The following is a 24,088-nucleotide window of genomic DNA, read 5'->3' on the forward strand; positions in this document are numbered from 1 at the left end:
TACAGGCGTGAACCACCACTCTTGGCCAGTTTATGGTCGTTTTAAAGGAAGCTACATGGTAGTGATGGTTTAGGAGAGTTTCTGAATTTCGTCTTCTTGGAAAGTTAGTTGTTCTTTGTAGAGCGTGTTAACTAATAATGCTATCCTCCCAACAGAAAATCCAATCTGATTTGACAAGTCATGAGATCAGTTTAGAAGAAATGAAGAAACATAACCAGGGGAAGGAGGCTGCCCAAAGAGTCCTGTCTCAGATTGATGTTGCACAGGTATATTTTATTTCAGAAACTAAGGAACATGTTTTTGTTGGGCATTATAACATAATCCAGTCTATATTAGACAACTTGATTATTGGCAAGATTGGATTTGAGGACATTATTTGAAAACTACAAGTTGATGTCTGAACAATGAGTTTTTTGCTTTCTACATTTTAAAGATAAAATGGGTTAATTAATTACCTTTTATTTAGTATAACATTAAGAAAAAACTGCTGAATTATTCTCCCAAATGTAGGTTTTCTTGTGTTGGATGAATGGAAAAATACTGCTTTATTTTGTTGTTATTTTTCTGTGTATCTTCAGAAATAAAGGCAAAACTATTAATAAAAATATGGCCAGTTATTGTTTGAAAGGCAAAATTAAATCAGTGCCTTTTTACACTGTCCTTACAGAAAAAATTGCAAGATGTCTCCATGAAGTTTCGATTATTTCAGAAACCAGCTAATTTTGAGCAGCGTCTACAAGAAAGTAAGATGATTTTAGATGAAGTGAAGATGCACTTGCCTGCGTTGGAAACCAAGAGTGTGGAACAGGAAGTAGTACAGTCACAGTTAAATCATTGTGTGGTATGTATTTCTGTTGGCAAATATGCAGGTACCCCTTGACTTTCCTCATTAAGAAGTATCTGCTCTTTTATAAGAAAAAATTGTTTTCAGATAACCATAATAATTATACTATATAATTTTAAGATTGAGAACAAAAATTGGCACATGTATTGTGGCCTACTCTGTGTGTCTTTTTTGAATCTATAATTCTGCTAAGAACTGTGCAGAATGTAAAAGGATGTTACTTGTGTTTAATTTTTATGATTCTTTAAATATATTTTAAATAGAAATCTAGAAAGGAAATATATTAATGTGAAAATAGTAACAGCAGTACTTGCAATAATCCTAACAACTCCATAAATAATGTATGCCAAGTAAGCTAAATGGCATACAGAAGCCACCTTTAATTCTTAAGGCTGATTACCTTAGAAAATTTAAGGACAAACAGCTGGTGAATGGCAAAGCAAGATTCCAGTTCAGGTAATCTTATTCCAAACCTTAATAACTTTCCTTTAAACACCAGTACTGGATATACACTGAAATGCCACGAGACAACACAGAATTAAAAGGCATGGAAAGGTACAAATAGCTTATAGCATAAATCTGATTTAAACTTTGTAATACTGAGCGGTGTCCTATGTTGCTATTATTGGAAGTTCACCAACTAAGATGATTCCTCTGAAAACATAAAACTGAGGTATGATTGCATCTACTAGAGTAACATAAGTATTATTATAACTCTACATGTACTATCGACCACTAGAGTAGAAAGTCACATAAAATGAAAACACTGAATGTTGTTAACATTAAAGAGAAAACTGGTGTATTTAGTACTTGGTATTTTAAATAGTATTTCTACATCTACTCCATAATATCAATGAAAAACAGATTACTCCAGATACATTGTAGTCATATCTTCATGACTAGGAAAATATTTTTCTTTTTAACAAATATCTTAAATACATGTTTGTGAAAAATATGAGGTATTCTTATTCAATAATATATTTTCATAATTCAAGCTTCATTTTTTGTGGTATAATTATTTTAATTATTCTCACCCCCAAAAAGAAACTTGGATTAGAAATGATAGAAAGTAGTTAATTGATATTAGATGAATAAGAGTAGGAATATATGGGAACATATCCCATCTTAAATTTTGCAAAAAAAAAAAAAACATAAATGGCCCAAGTACATTATTCATGACTAATATTTGCAAAGTGAGCACTTTTCATTCTTTTCTAGAAACAGATCTCTAATGTTACCTTATAAAATGTATCTACCAGTAAATATGAGCTGAGAACAATCTCACCTGTGTCCAGCTATGACTGTGCCCTGTGTCAGTACAAAGGAAACTGCTCAAGGCACTTGCTGAATTGGCTTCTGGTTGTGGTTTCAATGTCAGGACCAATTCAAGCAGTTCTTTCATAAGAATATCCTTACACTGTTTAGTGTTTTTATTATTTAAGATGCTTTGTGGTATATACCATCATCATAGTCTTGCCTTCAAGAAATGTTTGTCTATTTATAAAAGTCTTACTGGCATGAACACAAATATAAATAATATTTCTCCTCTTTGTTTATAAATATTTTATTTGCCTATTGAATGAAATGATGTTAATGGCTAACAGTACCTTGAGGGAACTGTCGTCATCAAAATAAAGCATTTAGATTTTTTTGAAGTTCAGAGAGTAAATAATTTAGAAAAATCTCTGATTCCAAATTAGCATAGTTGATTTTCCACATAAAAATTAATTTCTGTGTTTCCAGATACACAGATATTTTTATATCTTCTAAGACAAGAGTAAAATGAAGTAAAAAAATCATCTGGAAAGCTCAGGCAAAAGTCATAATTATTAGTAATAAAGAAATGTTAACATCAGTTGTCAAAGAGAGGATTAATATGGAAATAGGCATATGACAATCAGATAATTGCCCAGCCTTTACAAAATGTTTTGTTTTAGACCTTACTTTTAAACTGAAAAAAAAAAAAAAAAATTAAACCTGATTTTTGTTCTAATTCCATAAAAACAATTACCTACTAGCAAGTTTATTTTTTGGTAATACTAAAATACGTACTGATAGTTTAGATTTATGACTAAACAAATTAAAGCAGAGATACATAATGTCAACTATTATATATATATGTATACATACATACACACACATATATATTTGAATACATGGACATACACATACAAACACATATATTTCCAGGAAAATAGTTACAAAGCAAAATTAAGACATCAAGTGGTGTTGGAGTGGTGTTGGTGGTATAATTGTGAACATGGCTGTCTTCCAAAGTTATGACACTTTTCTTATGATGCTTTTTTGTAGCACCTATTTTTGTGAAACAATATGCGTGTGCTTTATAGTTGTGATGTACATGTGAATTGTAAATAATATTTTTATATCTGTTTATGTTTTTCATCAGTACTTCGAAGAAAACAAATTTGAGTATTTTAATTAACATTGAAAATGACCTCACTTTGTTATATATGATACAATATATATTAAAATTATGATCTAGAAATTTGGTTGTTTTACCTTACTAATATGTAAGTACCATGAAAACAGCAGCGAATGTGTGCGTTTTGGCCACCACTGACTTCCCAGTGATTCAGATACTATCTGGTTCATAGTAACCACTCAGTAAATACCTGATGAATGAGTGAATTAATTCATCCAAATTTATGGCTAGAATTATATAACTCCAACATTTAAAATAGAAGTCATGTAAAATTCAGAATTGACATTTATGTTTGTTGAAGAACTAAATAGATACATGTATCTCACAAGACACACATATATATGATTAACTCTCAGTTTAATAAGAATAGCTGCAAATTACATGTATCTGCATCTGTGTAGACAATTAAAAATAGAAAAATCAACAGAAAATGCAAAAGCTAGATATTGACCACTGCTACAAAATGCTACTCTATTAAAATTGTAAGCATTGACTAGCAATTAAGGGGCTCTCTATTTCTTTCTGTTAATAATATTATGAAGTACTTTAACTCTACTGATTATTATGTTTTGTTTTATGTTTAAACTTAGAACTTGTATAAAAGTCTGAGTGAAGTGAAGTCTGAAGTGGAAATGGTGATAAAGACTGGACGTCAGATTGTACAGAAAAAGCAGACGGAAAATCCCAAAGAACTCGATGAAAGAGTAACAGCTTTGAAACTGCATTATAATGAGCTGGGAGCAAAGGTGTGTGCATGCTGAGACCACAAACACTTCTTTCCACTTTCCTTATAAATTGTAAAGCAAGGGACAGTAAATTATGTATGATTAGAGTCTTGGAAATTCTAAACAACCCTCTCTCTCTCTCTTTCTCTTTCTCTATGTGTGTTTGTGTGTATGTGTGTATATATATATGTATATATATATATATATATACACACATACACACACAAAGATGAACATATACACATATTTCCATGTGGAATTCTCATATAGAAACAATAATTAATCATTGAGGCTCTGCGGCTCTGCTTTTTCAGATTGAAAAATAATGTAACGTTCAGGGAGGTTTTTCCTGCTCCATGAGATAGTTATAAAAGGGTGTTTTCATTCTAAATGCTCCTTATTTTCATTATATAAATCTGCTGTGATGACTTGAAGACTGGTAAATATTATAAACTGTATCTATTTATATGTAGGTCTAATGTAGTTAACATATTCCACATAGGCCACATTAAGTATAAAAATTACACAGTAATTATTTTCCCATATGGACAAGACTTGCAAAATCTATCACACTTGGCTAATAAGATAGCATGGATAGCCAGTTAAGACCTATGGCTCTGTAATTATTTTTGTACCATTGTCCTGATCAGAGTCTCATGACCCCACTCCATCTCACTGTTAATTCAAGATGCCTACATCTCCTCTTTCGAAAACTGTGGGATGTCTAGGATAGTTATCTCACTTTGCTCAACTCAAATATTCTGTATAGATTTAGAGCTTTGATAGTTTAAAATTATGATACAAAGTGGTCTCTTCACTGTGTTGATTGTTTCTTTTGCTAAGCAGAAGCTTTTTAGTTTGATGCAATAACAGTCATCTAATTTTCCTCTTGTTGCCTGTGCTTTGGGAGTCAGATAAAAAAAAAAACATTTGCCCAGACCACTATCAGGAAGCTTTTACCTGTTTTCTTCAAATCATTTTACAGGTTCAGGTTTTAAGTCTTCAGTCCATTTTGAATTGTTTTTTTATATGGTGTGAGATAAATGTCCAGTTGCATTCTCCTGCATTTGGATATCTAATTTCTCAGAATCATTTATCGAAGAGAATGTCCTTTTTTCATTGTGTGTTCTTAGCACTTTGGTTGATCAGTTGATCATAAATATGTGGATTTATCTTTGGACTCTCTGTTCTATTCCTTTGGTCTATATGTCTGTTTTTATACTACTATCCTGCTCTTTTAATTACTAGAGCATTATAGAATACTTTTGAATCAGGTAATTATTATACCTCCAGTTTTGTTCTTTTGGCTTAAGATTGTTTTGGCTATTCTGGGTCTTTTGTTCAAAATGAAATTTAGGATTGTTTCTTTTACATCTGCCAAAAATGTCACTGGAATTTTAATAGGGATTGCATCGAGTCTGTAAATTGCTTTGAGTGGTACAGACATCTTAACAATATTATTTATTCCAACCCATGAATATGGGATGTCTTTCCATAAATGGATATCTCACTATTTCCAGAAATGGACTTCTAACATTTTAATTTCATTCTGACTGAAAGAACTGAATTTCATGGAGGATAAAAAGTTACATTTTTACAAGTCAGGCTCTCAACTTTAGTGAATAGAACAACATCACTGAAAAAATTGTCTGTCACCTCATCTTAGACAGAAATACAAATGTCCATGTTTGAGAAATAGCTAAGGAGAGGCATTTCTTGTATCTCACCCTGAAAGTAGATTGAAGGTTATATCTTGAAGATATTAATTGCAAATTCCTTATCATAGAAAGTAAATTTTAGAATTAAATTGAAATCTGAAAATAACCATTTTTGTTAGTTGATAGTCTTGTTTTTATATTTTAAAAACCCTCTAATTTATATTTGGTATATTTTAAACAAGTTTGTTGCCATCCTATGACAAAAGATTCTCCTACTTTGTTACAAAATAAGGAAACAAAATAAGGAACACTGATATTCAATTGATGGGAAAGCATTATGATAATCTTGAAATAAAATACATTTCAACTGCTTGTTTGGTCTACTGGGGTACCTTTGGAATGAGATATCTTTGTATCCTCTAGAAAAATGTATCATTGTTTTAAAGATCACAACAGAGAGAAAAGTTGTATCTGCACTGGATATCTCATTCCAGTGCTTATCAATTTTTATAGATGCCAATTATTTCATATTTAACATCAATTATGAAGGGCTGAATAAGCTCTAGTCTCAAATGTATTAGAGACTGAATAATCTCTAATATTAATCCTAATGCTACAGCTTCAGTTCTGGAAACATGTTCTTTTTATAATTATGAATTATAAATTAATAAAATAAATGTATGTTATCGTAAATCACACATTTTCAGTTTATAATTTGGCCTGTGTGACTTTATACTAAAATAATGTATGGATGAGTATTTCTTAAATTAAGAAAATACACATTTTGGTAAAGGGGAGTTTCTCAGTTTACTTTTTAAAATAGAGTTGTTTTGTGTGTGGACTTTTTATTTGTCAAGGGAATTTTTACAAAGTCATTGCAAGAGTAAATTTAGCATAAAATAACAGACTAAATCAATTAGAATTTAAAACAATAAAAGTGACATTAGATGAATAATAGTGCCCTGAGTTGATTATTATTCAGAAATGAATGATTCTCATAATGATGTAAAACCCTATTTATTCCTGAAAATATATATTTGAGAGCTTGTGTTTCTTCTAACTATTTGCCACATAGTAGTATCCTTAAAGCAAAATAAAAGTGTATGAAGAAATCATAATATCACAGAAAACAGCAAAAACATAGGCCAAAAATTTGTTTTTGAAGTAAATATCGATTTAGAAACATTTATGACTGAGGGATCATGTATAAATACCATCTTATAAAAATGCTGTAAGTCCTGTATTCTTTGGCTGAGAGTAAAAATATTGTCTGCATTTTGACTCAAAATATTTTCAACAGCAGTAGCTTTGTCTGATAAAAGCAAAGGCAACAAAGGGAATTTTATCACATTGTTCCATTGTTCTTTTTATTTAAGAAGGAACCCTTCTGTTTTAATCATCTTCAGAATTTACATGGTTGTGTCTGCCTCGATTCAGTATGCAATACCTTTTTGGAGTAATCAACTCCAGCTGCCATAACAAAATAAAGTAAACTTGATGACTTAAACAACACAAATTGATTTCTCCAAGTTCAGGAGCCTCCAAGTTCGGGAGTGCAAGATCAAGGTGCTGGTCCATTTGATTCCTGAAGAGTACTTTCCTCTTGTCTTACATTTTCACTGTATTCTTATATGGTGATGAGTGGGGAGAGAAATATAATTTATTAAGAGATACTAAACCTAGCACCATTGATGTAATAATACCTATAATCCCTTTTTATTTCTCTATGCTCTGATTTTTATGGAAATATACATAAATAGCAATACTAATATCATCCCGTAAATACATTGTTAACTTCCTGAAACAATGACTACTAAAACATTTTACTGCAGGTGGCATTCTGTTAAATGTATCCATTCCCCGCATACACACACAAAGTATAAAACTCAATTTTCCTTAAGATGGCAGTGTCTCCTGTTTTTTAAAAATGTATTTAGCTGGAAATAAACAAAATGAAATAAATAAAAATCAATAATGCATTAGCTCTGGGAAGATAGAATTTCTTTGAAATATTGAATCTGGAATCATTTTTCTACCAGTAATGTGTAGGAAAAAATATGCATAGAAACACACCGTAAGGTATATTTTCTCCCACCCCCCATGCACGCTTACAACACAAATAAAATTCTTGCAGTCAAAAGGGCAGATGCTTTTACTTAGGAAAAAAAAATAGAAGGGAAAATCTGTTTTAAAAAATGAATTTACAGTCTCAGCAACTAAATGTTTTCTAAATGTACACACACCTCTTGTAAAGAAAATAATGAATTTCATTATTTGGAATTGGAATTGTTATCAGGGTTCCAGTATATTTATTTTGATTGTAGCATTTTAGATGCTTTATACATATTTTCATCTTTGGTGTTTTTCTTGCTTATAACTAGATTCTTGTTTCGGTTGTACACACACACACACACACACATATATATGTTTGTATGTATATATGACTGATACATATATATGTATCTGATATGTATATATGACTGATACATATATATATATGACTGATACATATATATATGTATCAGTCAGTGGTACCTATTATGCCTAGGGTGTGATGCACAAATGCTGGTGGTGGTATTGTTTTAACCAATTCCATTACAATTGAAATTAATCTGGACTCTACCTTTCAGATCTCTTAGCAACAAAAGCCAAATCTTGTCCGTGTTTTATTTACCTGTAAGGTAGTAAAATAAATGTAAATAAAGCTTTTGCTCTGTACATTCAGGCACAGTTTTTTATTGAACCATCCCTAAAGGTAAATAATGAGAATAAAGGAAGGGATTGAGGTCTTACAATATGTCACGCTCTCTCAAAATGTTGTCTGGTTTTACCTTCAGAATATTCCTGTGTTCTATTAGTAAGTATAGTAATCCCATTTGATAGATGTGTTAACAGAGAAAAATGAGGTGTTCTGCCAAAAATCATACTCAAGTTGTGAGTCCACTAGGTATTGCAGAGCCTCACATACTTATATTCCATCATGCTGTTTCTGCAGAGCCAAATATTTATATCTACTGTTCAGATTCCCAGTCTTCATGACAGAAAAGAGTTTATATATATATATATATATAGTGAAAACTATATATATATATATATAGTGAAAACACATAACAACAACAACAACAAAAACAAAAAAAGACACCAGGAGCAACTTTTAAGAGTTTAAACTCTTTATGTGTATATTCCACCAGTTATAACTTATAATTAATGATTTGCAAGTCTTCATTCATTCCTTTATTCCATATATAAAGCATATTTAGCAAACCCTCTCTTTGTTCAAGGAACTTTCAGGGGTGTGGGGGAGTAATCTAAAGATGTGTGAGGCAAGAAGATTTGCCTTTAAGAAATTATAATTTACCTGGCTTTTGTTGATGATTTGACTGCATTTAGTAGAAAGAGATGCTGGGCTTTTTATTAAACCAACCAACTGAAAATATTAACAAAATATAGGCACATCTGACAAGGTGGTGGAGAAGTACAAATTTGTTCATTTCTTATGTGAGAATATGGATAATTTGCTTTTGAGGTCTTGGTATCAAACACTGAGAAGAGGAGTACAGGATCAAGTCATGAGTTTTTCTATTAATGGGGATGAATATTGTCTTCGCATTCATCTTTTTGTTCCTATTGGATGGCAAAATTGTGTTTAAGGAGGAAGTCACCTATTCACTGTATTGTTTTTGAGCAGATGTAAGACACTTTAAAGATGCAATGAGGATACAATTAATAATTCCAGATATTACACAAATACTTTTACCTTTTGAGAGAATTAATCTTCTGTCTTCATTTCGGTTCCTTACCAGCATGAGCAAGCCTCATTTGTATATAGAGGATCGTAAACCTTCTTGCCATATTGTTGACAAATGACAGTAAGTTTTCAGTGAGAAATGAGTTTTATCTTCAGTTTGACTTGTATCATTTTATTTATCGTAAATTTTGGCCATAAATTATCTTATATTAGAGAAAAATGCTTATAGCTTTCTTTTCTACCATGACAACATACAAGACTCTATCTTTTGGACAGACGATCTCATCTGCCCTAGACAATTTTTATTCACTCTGAATATTCAGAATATATGATTTTATAAAATATTATTTTAAAATCTGTAAGAAAATAGTTATTTTAAATAAAAGAAATATAAAAGTTCCAAATAAGTGGTTATAACTAAATTTGAATTAAAGAGTAATCTAAATTACATTTTATTATACTTCTTTTCAGGTAACAGAAAGAAAGCAACAGTTGGAGAAATGCTTAAAACTGTCCCGTAAGATGCGAAAGGAAATGAATGTCTTGACAGAATGGCTGGCAGCTACAGATATGGAATTGACAAAGCGATCAGCAGTTGAAGGAATGCCTAGTAATTTGGATTCTGAAGTTGCCTGGGGAAAGGTAAAACCTATATCACCGAAGGTTATTTTGAACATGCATGAAAACGCATAGTAATATGATTTTGTAAGGAAGTATTAACATGTAGCAAAAATAGCATTATAAATATTGTTTCATTTTCCCTTTCTTAAAAATTCATCTGTGCTTTTCAGGACCATGATAAAACCAATGGTAAGCTTTAGCAAGAGTCTCTCCAAAGCTACCTTAGGGTTCAGTAAATTATGAGTAAGACCTTAAAAAATACATAGATCATTAGTCTGAAAATTGGTCCAGAGATGAGATCCTATAATATACTGGCTTGCCTAAGACGATACTGCCCAAATGAATCCCACAGTCATGAAGGGGACAAGGACACAGAGATTGAAGACAGTTGGGCTAGACAAGACTTGCAATATTAGCATATTGCCAAAGTCGCATTTCAGAAAGAATCTCGAGGTGTCTATGCAGGGGCCATCATTCCCATCACCAAATGACAAAGGGGCTCCTGTAATTGTTAGCTGTTAAATTCTTGCCCTTTCTCTGATGGCCAGTCATTTCATGCTGCTTAGAACTTAAGTGAAGAGACTCATAGCTTAATACTTTTTTTACAATTTATTCATTACCAGATTACTGGAAAGTGTGTTGATATAAAGAAAATAGCTGATACTGATAACGTGTTTTACCTCAAACTTTGCCAATGTGTTAGGCCATTTACACCCACTTGATGTTTTAAAGTTACCAAATTAACTAGATGTATAAGAAGTTTGTGCTTTATTTTTAATTCAATGTGGCTATCCAGATGATTTAAAGTTGGGAAATTTTCAGTACATTTTGTAAAAACTTACAATCATATAAATGAGACCCAAACTGAAAACCGTCTTTATGTAGATTCAGAGAACAAGTAGTAATATATTTTGTTACATAAAATATTTTCACATAAATAGTAGTGAATTAAATTGTTTTTCTTCTCTTTCAGAATAAATTTAATGTTAGATAAGATACTGAATTATAGTTACTCAGGATCATATATGAGATTACTATAGCAGGGAAGATAAAGTATATACAGGTTAAAACTCACATTAGCCTTATTTTTTCTTATCATTCAAACATATTACTTGAGGTACTTTTGCATTAGCCTCCCCATGAAATCATTCAAATATTATAAGGTAATGAACTTTGCAAAGGTTTCTAGGTTATCCTTGTCATATAGAAGGCGTGAATAGTCTGGAGAATTAGCTACTTGTTGAATCTGCCTGGAAAATATTTTTCATAAAGTCAAGGAGCAGAGCTAATTTGAGATCTAGCAGAAAAAAAACAAAGCTTAGAAAGCTGGAATTTATTTTCTTTCTTTGTAGAATAAAGATAATTTATCACTCTATCTAGATCTTTTGAAACTCTAAGCTGTTAATGACATACTCTAAAATCTCTTACTTGTCATATAAGAAGTATATTCATTTGCATCTAAATTACAGAATTTTTTTTTTTACCAATTTATTTGGAAGGTGCTCATTATTTCTTTAAAAATAATAATCATAAAAGAAAAAGATACACCCTGCAGATCTAAGTCAGTCACATTTATGGTAATCATTCTAATAATTTAGCATAAAATTCAAACTCTCATATATGAAACCCCATGACTATTGAGTACATTCTCATTTCTCATGGTTTCTTGGTAGGTGGAGAGCTCGATTCAAGCTGTAAGTTTCAACTGCTGTTTCAAAAGATAAATGTAAAATTTTAAAAAACTAAATTAAATTCATTTAAATGCAATACATTAAATGTAGTTGCCAGTCATTCCAAGTATTTGGAATGTGACTGCAGAAAATTGAATATCTAGAGTCAATTTCTTTATTATTATTTTTTAAAAATTTTAGACAATTTAATTTATATCTACTGAATTTCTCTCAGTTGCATTGACCTAAGAACATTATTTTTGTATGAAAATATTTGAACATCTAGTTTCAAATATTCAAATACATAAAAATGTCTATTACTCATGAAGTGATTATTTGACCTTTAGTTTATCCAAACAAAGCATAATTTTCAAGTACATTGACTATAGCTAAATATTATCAGTTTTATCTTAAAGTATCTGAATTATATTTAATATAAAATTCCAGAAAAATTATTTAGGGTGACTTAAAGAGATACATATGGCATAACTTGACAAGCCTAAATAAACTGGAAAACTAGGAAAAGAAAAATTATAGTAGATAAATAATAAAAAAAACAAGTGCATAGAAATATATCCACAATGTCTCATGGGTGGTGGAATGGACAGGGAACAATAAAGTCACAAATTGACACCAAGCTTCCTAACAGACAAAACCAAGAGGTAAACATATTTATGAGACCCAAAGTTTCTAAATTATTAAAATAAGAATTAAAATAATTTTAACTTTACTAGTAGTATGTTAGCTTTTTGCTAGAACTTAGTGCCAGAAGAAAATAAATGGGAGGGTCATAAAGGTGATAACAAGCTGATTAATATTCTTATAATAAACAATAAGAATGTTTGTTTATTTTTTTTCTACCAACATGGCTCCATGCAATAGAAAACTTTATGCTAAAGGGCCATTCAGAAAAAGCAATCCTATCAGAGGAAAAAATATTGAAGCAGAAGTCGAAAGTACTCTAGCAATTGTTTTCAGATTCTTAGATTCTTTATTTTATTAATTTTTAATTTTGTATGGATACATAGTAGGTGTATATATTTACGAATTACATGAGATTTTTACACAGGCATGCATTACGTAATTATCACATCATATAACCTTCCGTGAATATGCTTTCCTGCAACTGAGCTTTTAAGTAGAATTAGGCATCAGAGATTTGAAGGTTATTTTCTCTGAATACAGAAAAAATGTTTCTGTATCTTTTTCCTGGAAAGAAGTCAGATTGTTTCTAGCTGATAACACATTTGTATACTTGGCCCTATATCTAATTGGAAAGCAGGGTTTCATATTCATGTGTATGCCATAATACTAGAAGGCTTCAATAGCTAAAAATTTTTGCTAACATAGAGTTTTGTGTTTGAACCAGTCACAGAGAAATTGGCTATTGAGCCTTTTCGTGCCAAGCATAACTGAAGAAAGAAAACTCACCATCAACAACTCAAAATATGTTGACTTCTCTAGGAACCTGTATCAATCTCTCAGTGAATAGATTTATTTGAAAACACAGTTGGGCTATTGCTTTAGCTATAAAAGCTATTGAAAATAAAGCTCAGTAGTACTCTCTTGATGATGGCAATCAAAAGGTGAAGTGAGAATGTTTTATAGGGGGCATGAGTGTGATGAAAATTAATATAGTGGTCAATGATAATACTAAGTCTAAATGTATTAGTTTTTCCTATGATTTGAGAAAACTAGAATTCACTTTTCAAGATCAAAATTAGCAAAGGATTTGGAGGTATTGCTCCAGTTGGAGAATCAGAAGTCACCTTAAAAACAATATAGATTTTACTAATCTATAGTAGTATAGATTTCATAAAGTCTTCATGTGACACAAAAGTTTTAGGGTTTTGGTTTGTAACTAACCATGTTATATAATTGAGAAATTTTCCTATCCTAAATTAGAAAAGTGTCAGGATATTTAAAGTTCAATTCAGTTTTTCTTACATCACAAAGCTGAGAAAAATGAATCTAACATTAAAATCAGATGATCAGTCTAGTCTTCCATGGTCTGGCTTATTGTATTCATGTCACCAATGCTGTTGATCAGAAATCCCTGTCATATCAAATCAAGCCCTTCCACAATGATCTAACACTTGAGTTTTTATGAGAAAAAAAAAATAACTGGATTCTCTATACTCATTTCACCTCCTTACCGTGGCTGTGGGCAGGCCCCAGATGCATTGTCTATAATATAAACTATGTTGGTGACCACCAAAGCAGTCAGGCATTCTTGCTGTTTCTCCATTTCCTACTAGTTTGTGTTATTTAATTAATTTAATAACATTTCATCACCTATCTATGGAGCCATAGTCCATGTGAAAGCAGTTTTCCAGTACCACCAAAATTCTAAATAAGGTCCCATCAGAACTATCATTTAGGCCTACCATAAAATACACAGAATTAATAAAATGAGACAGCCATCATAGTGTGAGCAATGCTTGAGTCAGCCGCATGCACCTTCAGAGCAGTATTACTAGCATTGAGATGAATTCTTCCAACTTGTAGGGAAACCAGATAGATACTGAAAGGAAGAGTTTATTCTTATTTATTTATTTTGAGATGGAGTTTCGCTCTTGTCACCCAGACTGGAGTGCAATGGCCCGATCTCGGTTCACTGCAACCTCCGCCTCCTGGGTTCAAGCGATTCTCCTGCCCCAGCCTCCCGGGTAGCTCGGATTACAGACACCCGCCACCATGCCCTGCTAATTTTTTGTATTTTCAGAAGAGGTGGGGTTTCACCATGTTGGTCAGGCTGGTCTCAAACTTCTGACCTCAGGTCATCCACCTGCTTCAGCCTCCCAAAGTGCTGGGATTACAGGTGTGAGTCACCGCACCCGGCCAGGAGAGTTTCTTATACTGGCCAAAATATCAGTTATGTTCTTCATAAACTGGGCATAGGCTTACGGGGCAATTCACCATTTATTTTCTAATGCTGTCCCCTTTAAAAAGGAAGGGGAAGGTTTCCTAAAATGATGAAAGAGATGTTATAAAAATCAAGCTTCTTGAGAAATATAGTAAAATTGGAAACACCTTAAATGTTGCAGGGTGATACCATTTACAAAAAGGATAAAATATGTAGAAATATACACTATTAAGTTATATATAATATATAGTAAAAGCAGAAACATGTGTGGGAAGTAATATAAACGGAATACAGAACAAGAGCTATCTCTGTGAGGAAAGACAAAAGAATGGGTGGGATGTGAACAGGACGCTTAAATGATATTTGTAATATTTCATTCCTTAAGATGTGTTATGCGTACAGAAGTAATGATTACATCTGGCATACTTTCTGTGTGTCTAAAATAACATATAAGAACATAAGAAAACATACAAAACCAAATGCTTGGGATTTTTCCTTTTGGAAACCCCACTAGCCAGGTTCTGTAAGATAAATCTTAGTAATTAAGGAACACCTACTTGATGAGAATTACTGGTTTCAAAAGAGCATGCCCACTGTTCATCTGGTTTGGCTAAGCATTGGCCAAAGATTCTCCTGATTGAGCAACAGGACAGCAACCTAGCAGATTAATTTTAGCAATATGAATAAGGAACATTGTCTTCCCAGTTTTTAAACAGGATGTTTCTATGTTTTTTTTTTTTTTTACTTTATTATCGACGTTGAAGCATGATTGACAGATTCTTATCAATGATTCCCGTGTGAAAATAGAGTCAAGGGAATGAATAGCGCAAACTGAGAACTGAGAATTTTCATCAAAAGTTAGCCTGTGAATGGTCAGTTTGTGTGGCAGCAGTGACGTTCTGCTATCCTTAAGATCACTTCTATTCAGAGAGAATCGTTGTTAGAGAGGACAGATCTGTAAGTCACTGGGTGAGGTAACATCAGAACTGAAGGTCGTCCGAAAATGATCTTATTTCCCTTTTTGTAAACAAGACAAGTGTGCAAAAAGCTCCATATCCCTTTCTCTGTTTCTCAATTAGTTTCTTTTTTAAATTACTTTAGATTCAGGGGTTACATGTGCAGGTTTGTTACATGGGTCTATTGTGTAACAATTCTAAAATTCATATGGAACCAAAAAGGAGCCCAAATAGCCAAAGCAATCCTAAGCCAAAAGAACAAAGTTGAAAGCATTACATTGCCTCACTTCAAAATATACTACAAAGCTGTAGTAACCCAACCAGCATAATACTGTTACAGATACAGACACATAGATCAATGGAATGAATAGAGAACTCACAAATAAAGCAGCACACCTACAACCAACTGATTTTTGACAAAGTTGGCAAAAATAAGCAACAGAGAAAGGGCACCTTATTCATTAAATGTTGCTGGGATAGCTGGCTAGCCATATATAGAGGAATGAACTTGGACCCCTACCTTTCACCGTATATAAAAATTAACTCAAGGAGGATTAAAGTCTTAAATGTAAGTCCTCAAACTACTAAAAATCCTAGAAGAAAACCTAGGAAAAGTTCTTCTGGACACTGGCTTAGGCAAAGAATTTATGACCAAGACCTCAATGACAAATGCAACAAAAACAAAAATTGACAAATGGGATTTGGTTAAATTAAAGCTTCTGTACAGCAAAAGAAACAATCAACACAGTAAGCAGATAACCTCCAGAATGGGAGAAAATATTTGCAAACTGTGCATCTGACAGAAGAATAATATCCAGAATCTATAAGGAACTTAAACTTGTCAACAAGAAATTAAAAAATAAAAAAACACATTAAAAACAGGACAAAGAACATGAATAGACACTCCTCAAAAGAAGACATACAAGTGGCCAATAAGCATATGAAAAAATCTTCAACATCACTAATCATCAGAGAGATGCCAATTAAACCCTAAATAAGATAGCATCTCACACCAGTCAGAATGGCTTTTGTTAAAAAGTCAGAAAATAACAGATGTTGATTGCTTTCATAGGGTGACCATGATTAGATTTGTAATAGTCATTCACTCTCCTAAGGATTTCAAAGTCATGTGGGTCCAGGATCCTTAATATGAGGATTAATGTTACCGTGGGAACCATGAAAAGATCTGAGCTAGTAGGAGCCATATCAATTCTAGCCAATTTCTTGAACTTCCTAATAGAGAACAACACCTAAGAAACTCTGTCACCAAGAGGAAGGTAAATTAATTAGAGTCAGATAAATGAGAGCAGAGATGGGCGAACTATAATTGGTAGGCCTAATCCATTCAGCCACCTTCTTTTGTACAGCCCATGGGATGAAAATTGTTTTTATGTAAATGGTTGGAAAAAATTAAAAGAACTACATACTTCAAGACACATAAAAATTATTAAAAATGCAAACATCAGTGCCTATACATAAGACTTTATTGAGGTGTATCAATTTATATTTGTTTATTTTTTCTGGCTGCTTTTGTGCTACAACAGCAGAGTTGAATAATTCTGACAGAGACTATATGGCTCACAAAGCCTAGAACAACTACTGTGTGGCCATTTACAGAACATATTCCAACTCCTGAACCAGAGGAAAGCTAATATAAAAGCAGTGCCCTGTTTGACCCTAGAATTTTGCCATATCTTCTTGAATGAGCATCAGAGATTTGGCATTTCTAGGATCCTTCTGATAGGCCAGGGGCATTGTAGAATTGGTCTTTGCTAAATAGAATGATTCATCTAAGTTTTCTTCCTGCTCAAAATTCAATAGTCACACATTCCAAACCATAGATACTAGAATGCATAGCCCTTCCAAAAGATACTGGGTGGTGCATCTTAAAATTTAAGATGTTTCAAGATACCATCTACTTGAAGGGATTTATGAACTCTAGAATATCTTAGGTATTCTAATTCTTAATGAGCCCACAGAGAAAGAATGGGAGAACTTCCAGAAGTAGCTAGGATGTGATCAGGGTTGACTAACTGAAGGGACAGCTGCAAGTAAGAAAACTGTCCTGTCTGCCTTTACTCTATGACCATGCTTCCAAATTACAGTTATATATAAAAAAAGAATAAATTTTAAAAGTATGCCAAATTGTTTAAAAGGTAAAGAAATTTTTTAAATTAAAATGACAGGAGGAAAACCATTTGAGAATATTAACAAATGAGATAAAGATTGATGATGAAAATTGAAAATTTAAACTATTAATGCTAATTGGAACTTCCCACAGCCACATAACCTTTTCACTGTATTTTTAAATTCAATCTTCTTCAATCAGAGTAGTATTAAAGAGGGTAAAATTAATGTTAAGATTTTAAAAATAAGAATCACTCCTAGCTAGCTGCATGGTCCAGACAACAACAGTGCCACGAGGCAGCCATCACAGTGATATTTATCACCCCATAAATGTTTATATGCTTTTCCTTTTCTGTTAATGGAATTTTCTAGGCTGAGGTGAGAAACACTGATAGCTATAGAATAGAGATGATGGAAGGAAATGGCAAGGCAATCTACAGGAGATTACTACCACCTGAAGAGTTTGAATACCGGAACTGAACAAGTTCCTTGAGCTGTCATGATACCCCCTACTCTCTTGGACTGTTATGTAGGCAATAATGTTTCATTCAGCAAAAGGACAGGGAAAAATGTCTATTTTGCTCACTGATATTTCCCATATACATAAGATATTGCCTGACACATAGGACTTACTTATGAAATACCTATTTAAACATAACCTGCAAATTAACAGTTGAAAATTATAATGACAAAGCAGTTCTTAAGAGAAAAAATGCTGATGCGAATCTAAAATTTTACAAGTTTTAGAACAAAAATAGTCATGTGATCAAATGTTTCAGTTTTATAGATGGAAAGATACAAGTCCTGGTACATAGCGAAACTGTAACTAGAATCCAATACTATGCCTGATTTCAACAATTTTTTCCACTATACCAGATTATCATAAGAAATATTATTTTCTAGTAATTTTAAAGTAATCTAAGCTTAAAGTAACAAAAAAGCTACTCATTCACAGTAAGAATGAAACAAACCATGGCTAAATTTCAAGAGCAGACAATGTAAGCCCTCATTAAAATAATAAAATGAAAACCTGTGTATCTATCATCGATTACAGTCTGTAGTCTGTCCCCACTGGTGTGATTTTTAGATTTCATATATTGTTTGTTAATATCTTTAAATCACTCTGATTAGTTGAGTGTAAGTAAATCAATCTGAATATCCCATTACTGGCCAATATTGTTTAGCATATGAATTGAGCATGAAAATATAACCACAGGAAAGTAAATATGTATGTGATTAATTGGGGGTTTACTTCCCTGATGATCATCACGTTTGGGAAATACAAGCTTTGACAAAGTCTAATCTATATGATTTTCTGATTTAATCACTAACATTTTATTTCTAATGTTTTAATCATCAAAAATTCCAACTCAATTAAATAATTTAGTTCCATTAAACCCCTAAATATCCATGGTGTCATCTAAAATTTCCACTGGTAGAATAAGATTTTCTGGAAAAAAAATTTGGTCCTATAGTATGTTCATCCTACCGCCTGTTTTATTAACAGTAGTCTTAGTATGCCAAGAGTTGCCTGAGAGGAACACACACACACATACACACACACGCATGCACACAAAAATGGTATTAATAAATTTAACTCAAGGTGTTAAATGAAGAATAACCTATGTCTAAATAGCCACTTGTTTAACAAGTTACTGTGTTTTTCACATTTATTTTGGAAACAAAGTTTGATAATATTTAACATCAGGAAGAACAATTCCTAGTTTCTCAATTATCCTTTCGCTTTCAGTTTACTTTTAGAATTTAATGACTGTCACTCAATAAAAACTTAGAATGCGTCTTCCTGTTTGCCTGTGGTTTTCAACGTTGGTTGCACATCAAAATCACCCGAGAAACTTGAAAAGTATACCAATGTTTGGGGCCCACTTCCAGAGATTCTGATTTAATTAGTCTAACTGTAACCAGCTCTCTTATTCAGCAAAGTTGAGAATCACTAGATAATGTGATACAAGATCCACAAATTTCAAGTTGTCTGATGAGAACTGAATTCAGCTCAGTCAACCATGTATTGTGTATATTTTTTTAAACAGTCAGCTTTCACAGTTTAAAGACATCTGGTTTCTGGTCCTAGATTATCTGGATAACTGCCTCAACTTGTCACTCCTCTTAGCTATAAAAATATAAGAACTATTACTTACCCTAAAGTCTGTTATACTCTCATTCCCATGAAAAATTCCATATCTTCTTTTTTAAAAGCAAGCACAGTAATTTATCTGTGAAGTGAAATAACACTAGCAGATCGTTAACTTAGTGCAATGAATGCATCAAGCAGCTGTTACTTAGAAAATAGAACATCTGTTAAATGCCATTGGAGTCACTATTCACTGTCATTATAGTTAGAGCTGTTATTTCTGTTCTGTTCATTCTGCTTTCATGAAATTCTTCTTTAATAATACATTATTATTAAAAAGTCAATACATATTGCTATAGAATCCACTATTTAATGTTTTATGTTATTTTTGAATTTATCATTGTATTATTCTGTCACATTAGCCTAATAGTAAAATATGTCCTAAACCTCTGGCTATGATAGAGTAATGTTGGGGGCTGAAAAAGCAATTAGCATCTCATTTCCTCATGTTTAAGACATGTTAGATTGTGTGATGCACCATTGATATGACTACAGCTGCTGAGAATTAAAAAAAAAAAAAAAAACACTACCACTTTCAAGGTAAACCTAAATTGTATGTTACATCTCAATTTCCGAATCCTTAAAATGTGACAAATGCACATCTTAGAACTGCAGTAATATGGCAATGTATTCCTTTTCTTTCCATGAATATGTTACGTAGCTAAAAGGTGAAAGAACTCTCTCCTGTTCCCTGTGATCAGAAATGGTATAATATTTGCAAATACTAAGTGCAGAACTCACTTGGGTAGGGGGATCTCTCAAGATGCCTTTTATGGATGTTTTAGTTAGTCTTTTATTCATATTACAGGGAACATGCGTAAGAGAAAGGAATAGCTAAAATAAGCCCAAATTTAATTGAGCCCTAGTAAAGGGAGGAATCTACAAGGAAATGATGTTAAGGTACATAGTTAAATAAATGTGGTGCTGATTGAAGATAGGCTCTAGAGAACAGGAGACTCTTAAGGTAATAAAATTTGGTTAAAAAGAGGGAGTGGGCTGGGCACAGTGGCTCACGCCTGTAATCCCAGCACTTTGGGAGGCCAAGACGGGCAGATCACGAGGTCAGGAGATCAAGACCATACTGGCTAACACGGTGAAACCCCATCTCTACTAAAAATACAAAAAAAATAACTGGACGTGGTGGCGGGTGCCTGTAGTCCCAGCTACTTGGGAGGCTGAGGCAGGAGAATGGAATGAACCTGGGAGGCGGAGCTTACAGTGAGCTGCGATTGTGCCACTGCACTAAAGCCTGGGCGACAGTGCGAGACTCCGTCTCAAAAATAAATAAATAAATAAATAAATAAATAAATAAATAAATAAATAAATAAATAGTGAAAATAACAGGAGATCAGACAGAGAAGTTATCTTAAGAATATAAGTCCCTGAGAAATTCCAAGAAAATTTGTGGAAGGTATTGGAAAACTTGTGAAAATGTGAAATGGGTGGAGGAGAGAATGGAGGTTAAATGAGCTACATTTCTTTACCTGAAGGAAAATATTTGTAAAGGTGTTCCTATGGGACCAGATAATTGTTCCAATAATTTTTATCATTCTACCATTAAATAAAAATGATTAAAAATGCTGATGGTATAATCAGCAGAGACCAATGGAGAAGGTTTTTCCATCTTGCTACTGTATCAGTGAAGTGAGTTGATAGCTGAACCCTGAACCTAACATGCCATTTTAAATTTCTACAAGCAATTAAACTTGTAGATATGGGGAATGAATGAATCAGAATGCATTCTTCATCCTTCCCATCAACGTGGGGTATGACTTCACTGGAATAAATTAACTCATTATACTCATTCTTTTATAATAGGGAAATTAGAGTAGCATTTACAAATTATTATGGCTAAGAAGTAGACAGCAAATTTGTTTGAAATCATGGAAGTTAGTGCTTAGTATTTGGACTATTTATACTGGAGCTATCAAATGTTACAAAGCAACATATGGAAAATAAATAATATGTTAGACATTGTGGCAATTTATAGTTTAATTGGACTTTACTTATGTCAGACATTTTCCCCTCTATCATAAAAACCTTTAGTGCCAAGTATATAGTTTGCCTTCAACTTCTCTCGAATCTCCTGAAGGTGGACTTACAATCATGTCATAGGTCAAATTAAAACTGAGTGTACACAATCTTGCTTTTACTTCAGACTTAAAATCGATCCTAGCAGCTATCACATTACTACATGGTTGAAAAACCTAAAGTGTCTGAGTTAAGATTTACTGAATTTAGTCAATGAATTTGAACTTGCTCCTTCAGAAGAGTAGATCTTCCAGAACCCTCTCCACCTCTCACCTCACAAGGCGAAAGAAGACATGTATGCTGAGAATTGGATGCTTTTGAAAAGGCGGAAATGCCATATATGTTCAGCTGGTTTTTTTCCATCTTGCCAACCCTATAAATACGTAGCTCCCTTTGAGAGGAATGAGTATAGGTATAAAGGCAATGGCCAAGGCAGTAGCTCTAGGTTGGTTCTCCATATATCTGAAGATGCAGACATTCTTCTGTTATGGAAAACTATTAGAGCCAGAGAAAATGGTTCCTCAGCAACCTCATCAAATGTATTCTTTTAGTTTACAATAAGGATTCCCTCTTCCTCTATAGCAGTCTTTTATTCCAACTTTCATACCTTCTCGTTGCTTCATACTTTGTCTTTAGTCAATCCAAACCATTCCATGCTTTATGGCACACTTCACCTTCAAGTGTCACCTCTCCCTTGTAGTCATTCATGCTTATTCCAGCCATGGCTCGTCCGTTTCCAAAAAATGTGATTTTTTTTCTAGTATGATATCATATTTTTTTATTACATTTAAGTTTTCCTCTGCAGCTACACTGTAGGCATGATTAGAGTGAGGTTTGCAAAGATTACCTCCTTCCTCATCTCTGACAGTGAACAGCACAGTACAGACTAGATATTAGACACCTGATATACATTGGTCAATTACTATTTGAGATCTTCAGAAAGCAAGTTCAGCATAGTATTTAAAGGCTAAGTCTTATTTAAGTCTTATTTCTTAAGTCGTACCTTGGATTAAAAACACATTTAAGGGGAAAACTTTCAAACCTACTAAATTAACACCACTTTTTTTCCTAACCCAAAACAGCACTCATACAAATGATTGAATACTGGTTTATTGTTGAATAGCATACATAAAGGTTGAACTCTAGGTCTCTTTTTTTTTTTACGGAGTGTAAATTTTCCTATGAATCACTTTTGACCGTTAGTGTTTATAAACCACCATAATATCACTGCTTTTTTCAAATACAAGTTCATCATGGTGATAACTTGAACATCTTTTAGTTTTAATTTATAATTTTGTGGAACTTAAGAAGACACTATTAATTAGTCCACTTTTCCTATTTTCCTCCCATCAGTTGAACATCACTGGACATTATTTAAATTAACTGAAAGAATTTGGCCAGATGTTGGTCCATAATAGTTTTTGTGAGCCAGGAACTACCTGCAACATTATCCCCTAAGTTCAAAACTTTTCTGATCTCTTCTGAGTTTTGGAAAATTCCATTGCCTTTAATTGAATTGCTTGTCATGGAAGAAACAAAAATCTACATACACAATAACTTTTTACATTGATGCTAAAATATAGTGTCATCTTTATGAAGACATATTAAGAGATAGTAATCCAAATATAAATTAAGCTTCAACTTTGTGAAGTGTTACCATTGTGAATAAATTAGCTGCAGTGACATGCCACTAGACTGGAATATAGTAAGTAGATAATTCTCGTTTGCATATATGTCCATCTCTTTGACAAACTCATACTTGAATATAAGTTTTTGAAGGACGGGGACTTCTCTACCATTTTATCCCACAGTGCCTAGTAACAATGGCTAACATCTATGGTTATAGAGGTTGTATACTACAAAATGGGTGAAGACAAAGTATTAAAAGGGATAAAATGTAGTCTGTGTCTACTCTAAAGTCAAGCTCTAAAGAGGCTGTGTCTACCCAAATGAGATACTTCTAATAATCTACCAAAATATATTGAGGAGAATTACATATGATTGTGCTACAGTAGTAACTGGCATATAATAGGAGCTCAGGCAACACTTATGATTGATAAATGAAGACATTGCTTATATGAATGGCTAAGCTCACCCATGTGCAACAAACAGCACCTACATATGAAGAACCCCACGCATGATAGCTGTCGCGTTCATTTGGCATTAAGTACCTTAATTTCAGGCATGTTTGTATTGAAAAAAATGCAACATAAAACAATATCTTGGAATTGAAAAACAGTGATTCTG

The 24,088-nt window shown here is 32.7% G+C and overlaps 1 protein-coding gene across 1 annotated transcript in view; it reads left to right on the plus strand.

Moving 5' to 3' along the window:
• DMD (dystrophin) overlaps nucleotides 1–24,088 on the plus strand; it is a 2,170,472-nt gene that overhangs the window by 855,209 nt on the left and 1,291,175 nt on the right. The window contains exons 31-34 of the mRNA XM_011957103.1: nucleotides 156–266; nucleotides 668–841; nucleotides 3,878–4,033; nucleotides 9,890–10,060. Of these exons, the coding sequence (XP_011812493.1) occupies nucleotides 156–266; nucleotides 668–841; nucleotides 3,878–4,033; nucleotides 9,890–10,060 (612 nt within the window). The remainder of the gene's footprint in view (nucleotides 1–155; nucleotides 267–667; nucleotides 842–3,877; nucleotides 4,034–9,889; nucleotides 10,061–24,088) is intronic.

Source organism: Colobus angolensis, unplaced genomic scaffold (genome assembly GCF_000951035.1).
Source record: "Colobus angolensis palliatus isolate OR3802 unplaced genomic scaffold, Cang.pa_1.0 Scaffold434, whole genome shotgun sequence".
In the NCBI taxonomy this organism is placed as follows: Eukaryota; Metazoa; Chordata; class Mammalia; order Primates; family Cercopithecidae; genus Colobus; species Colobus angolensis.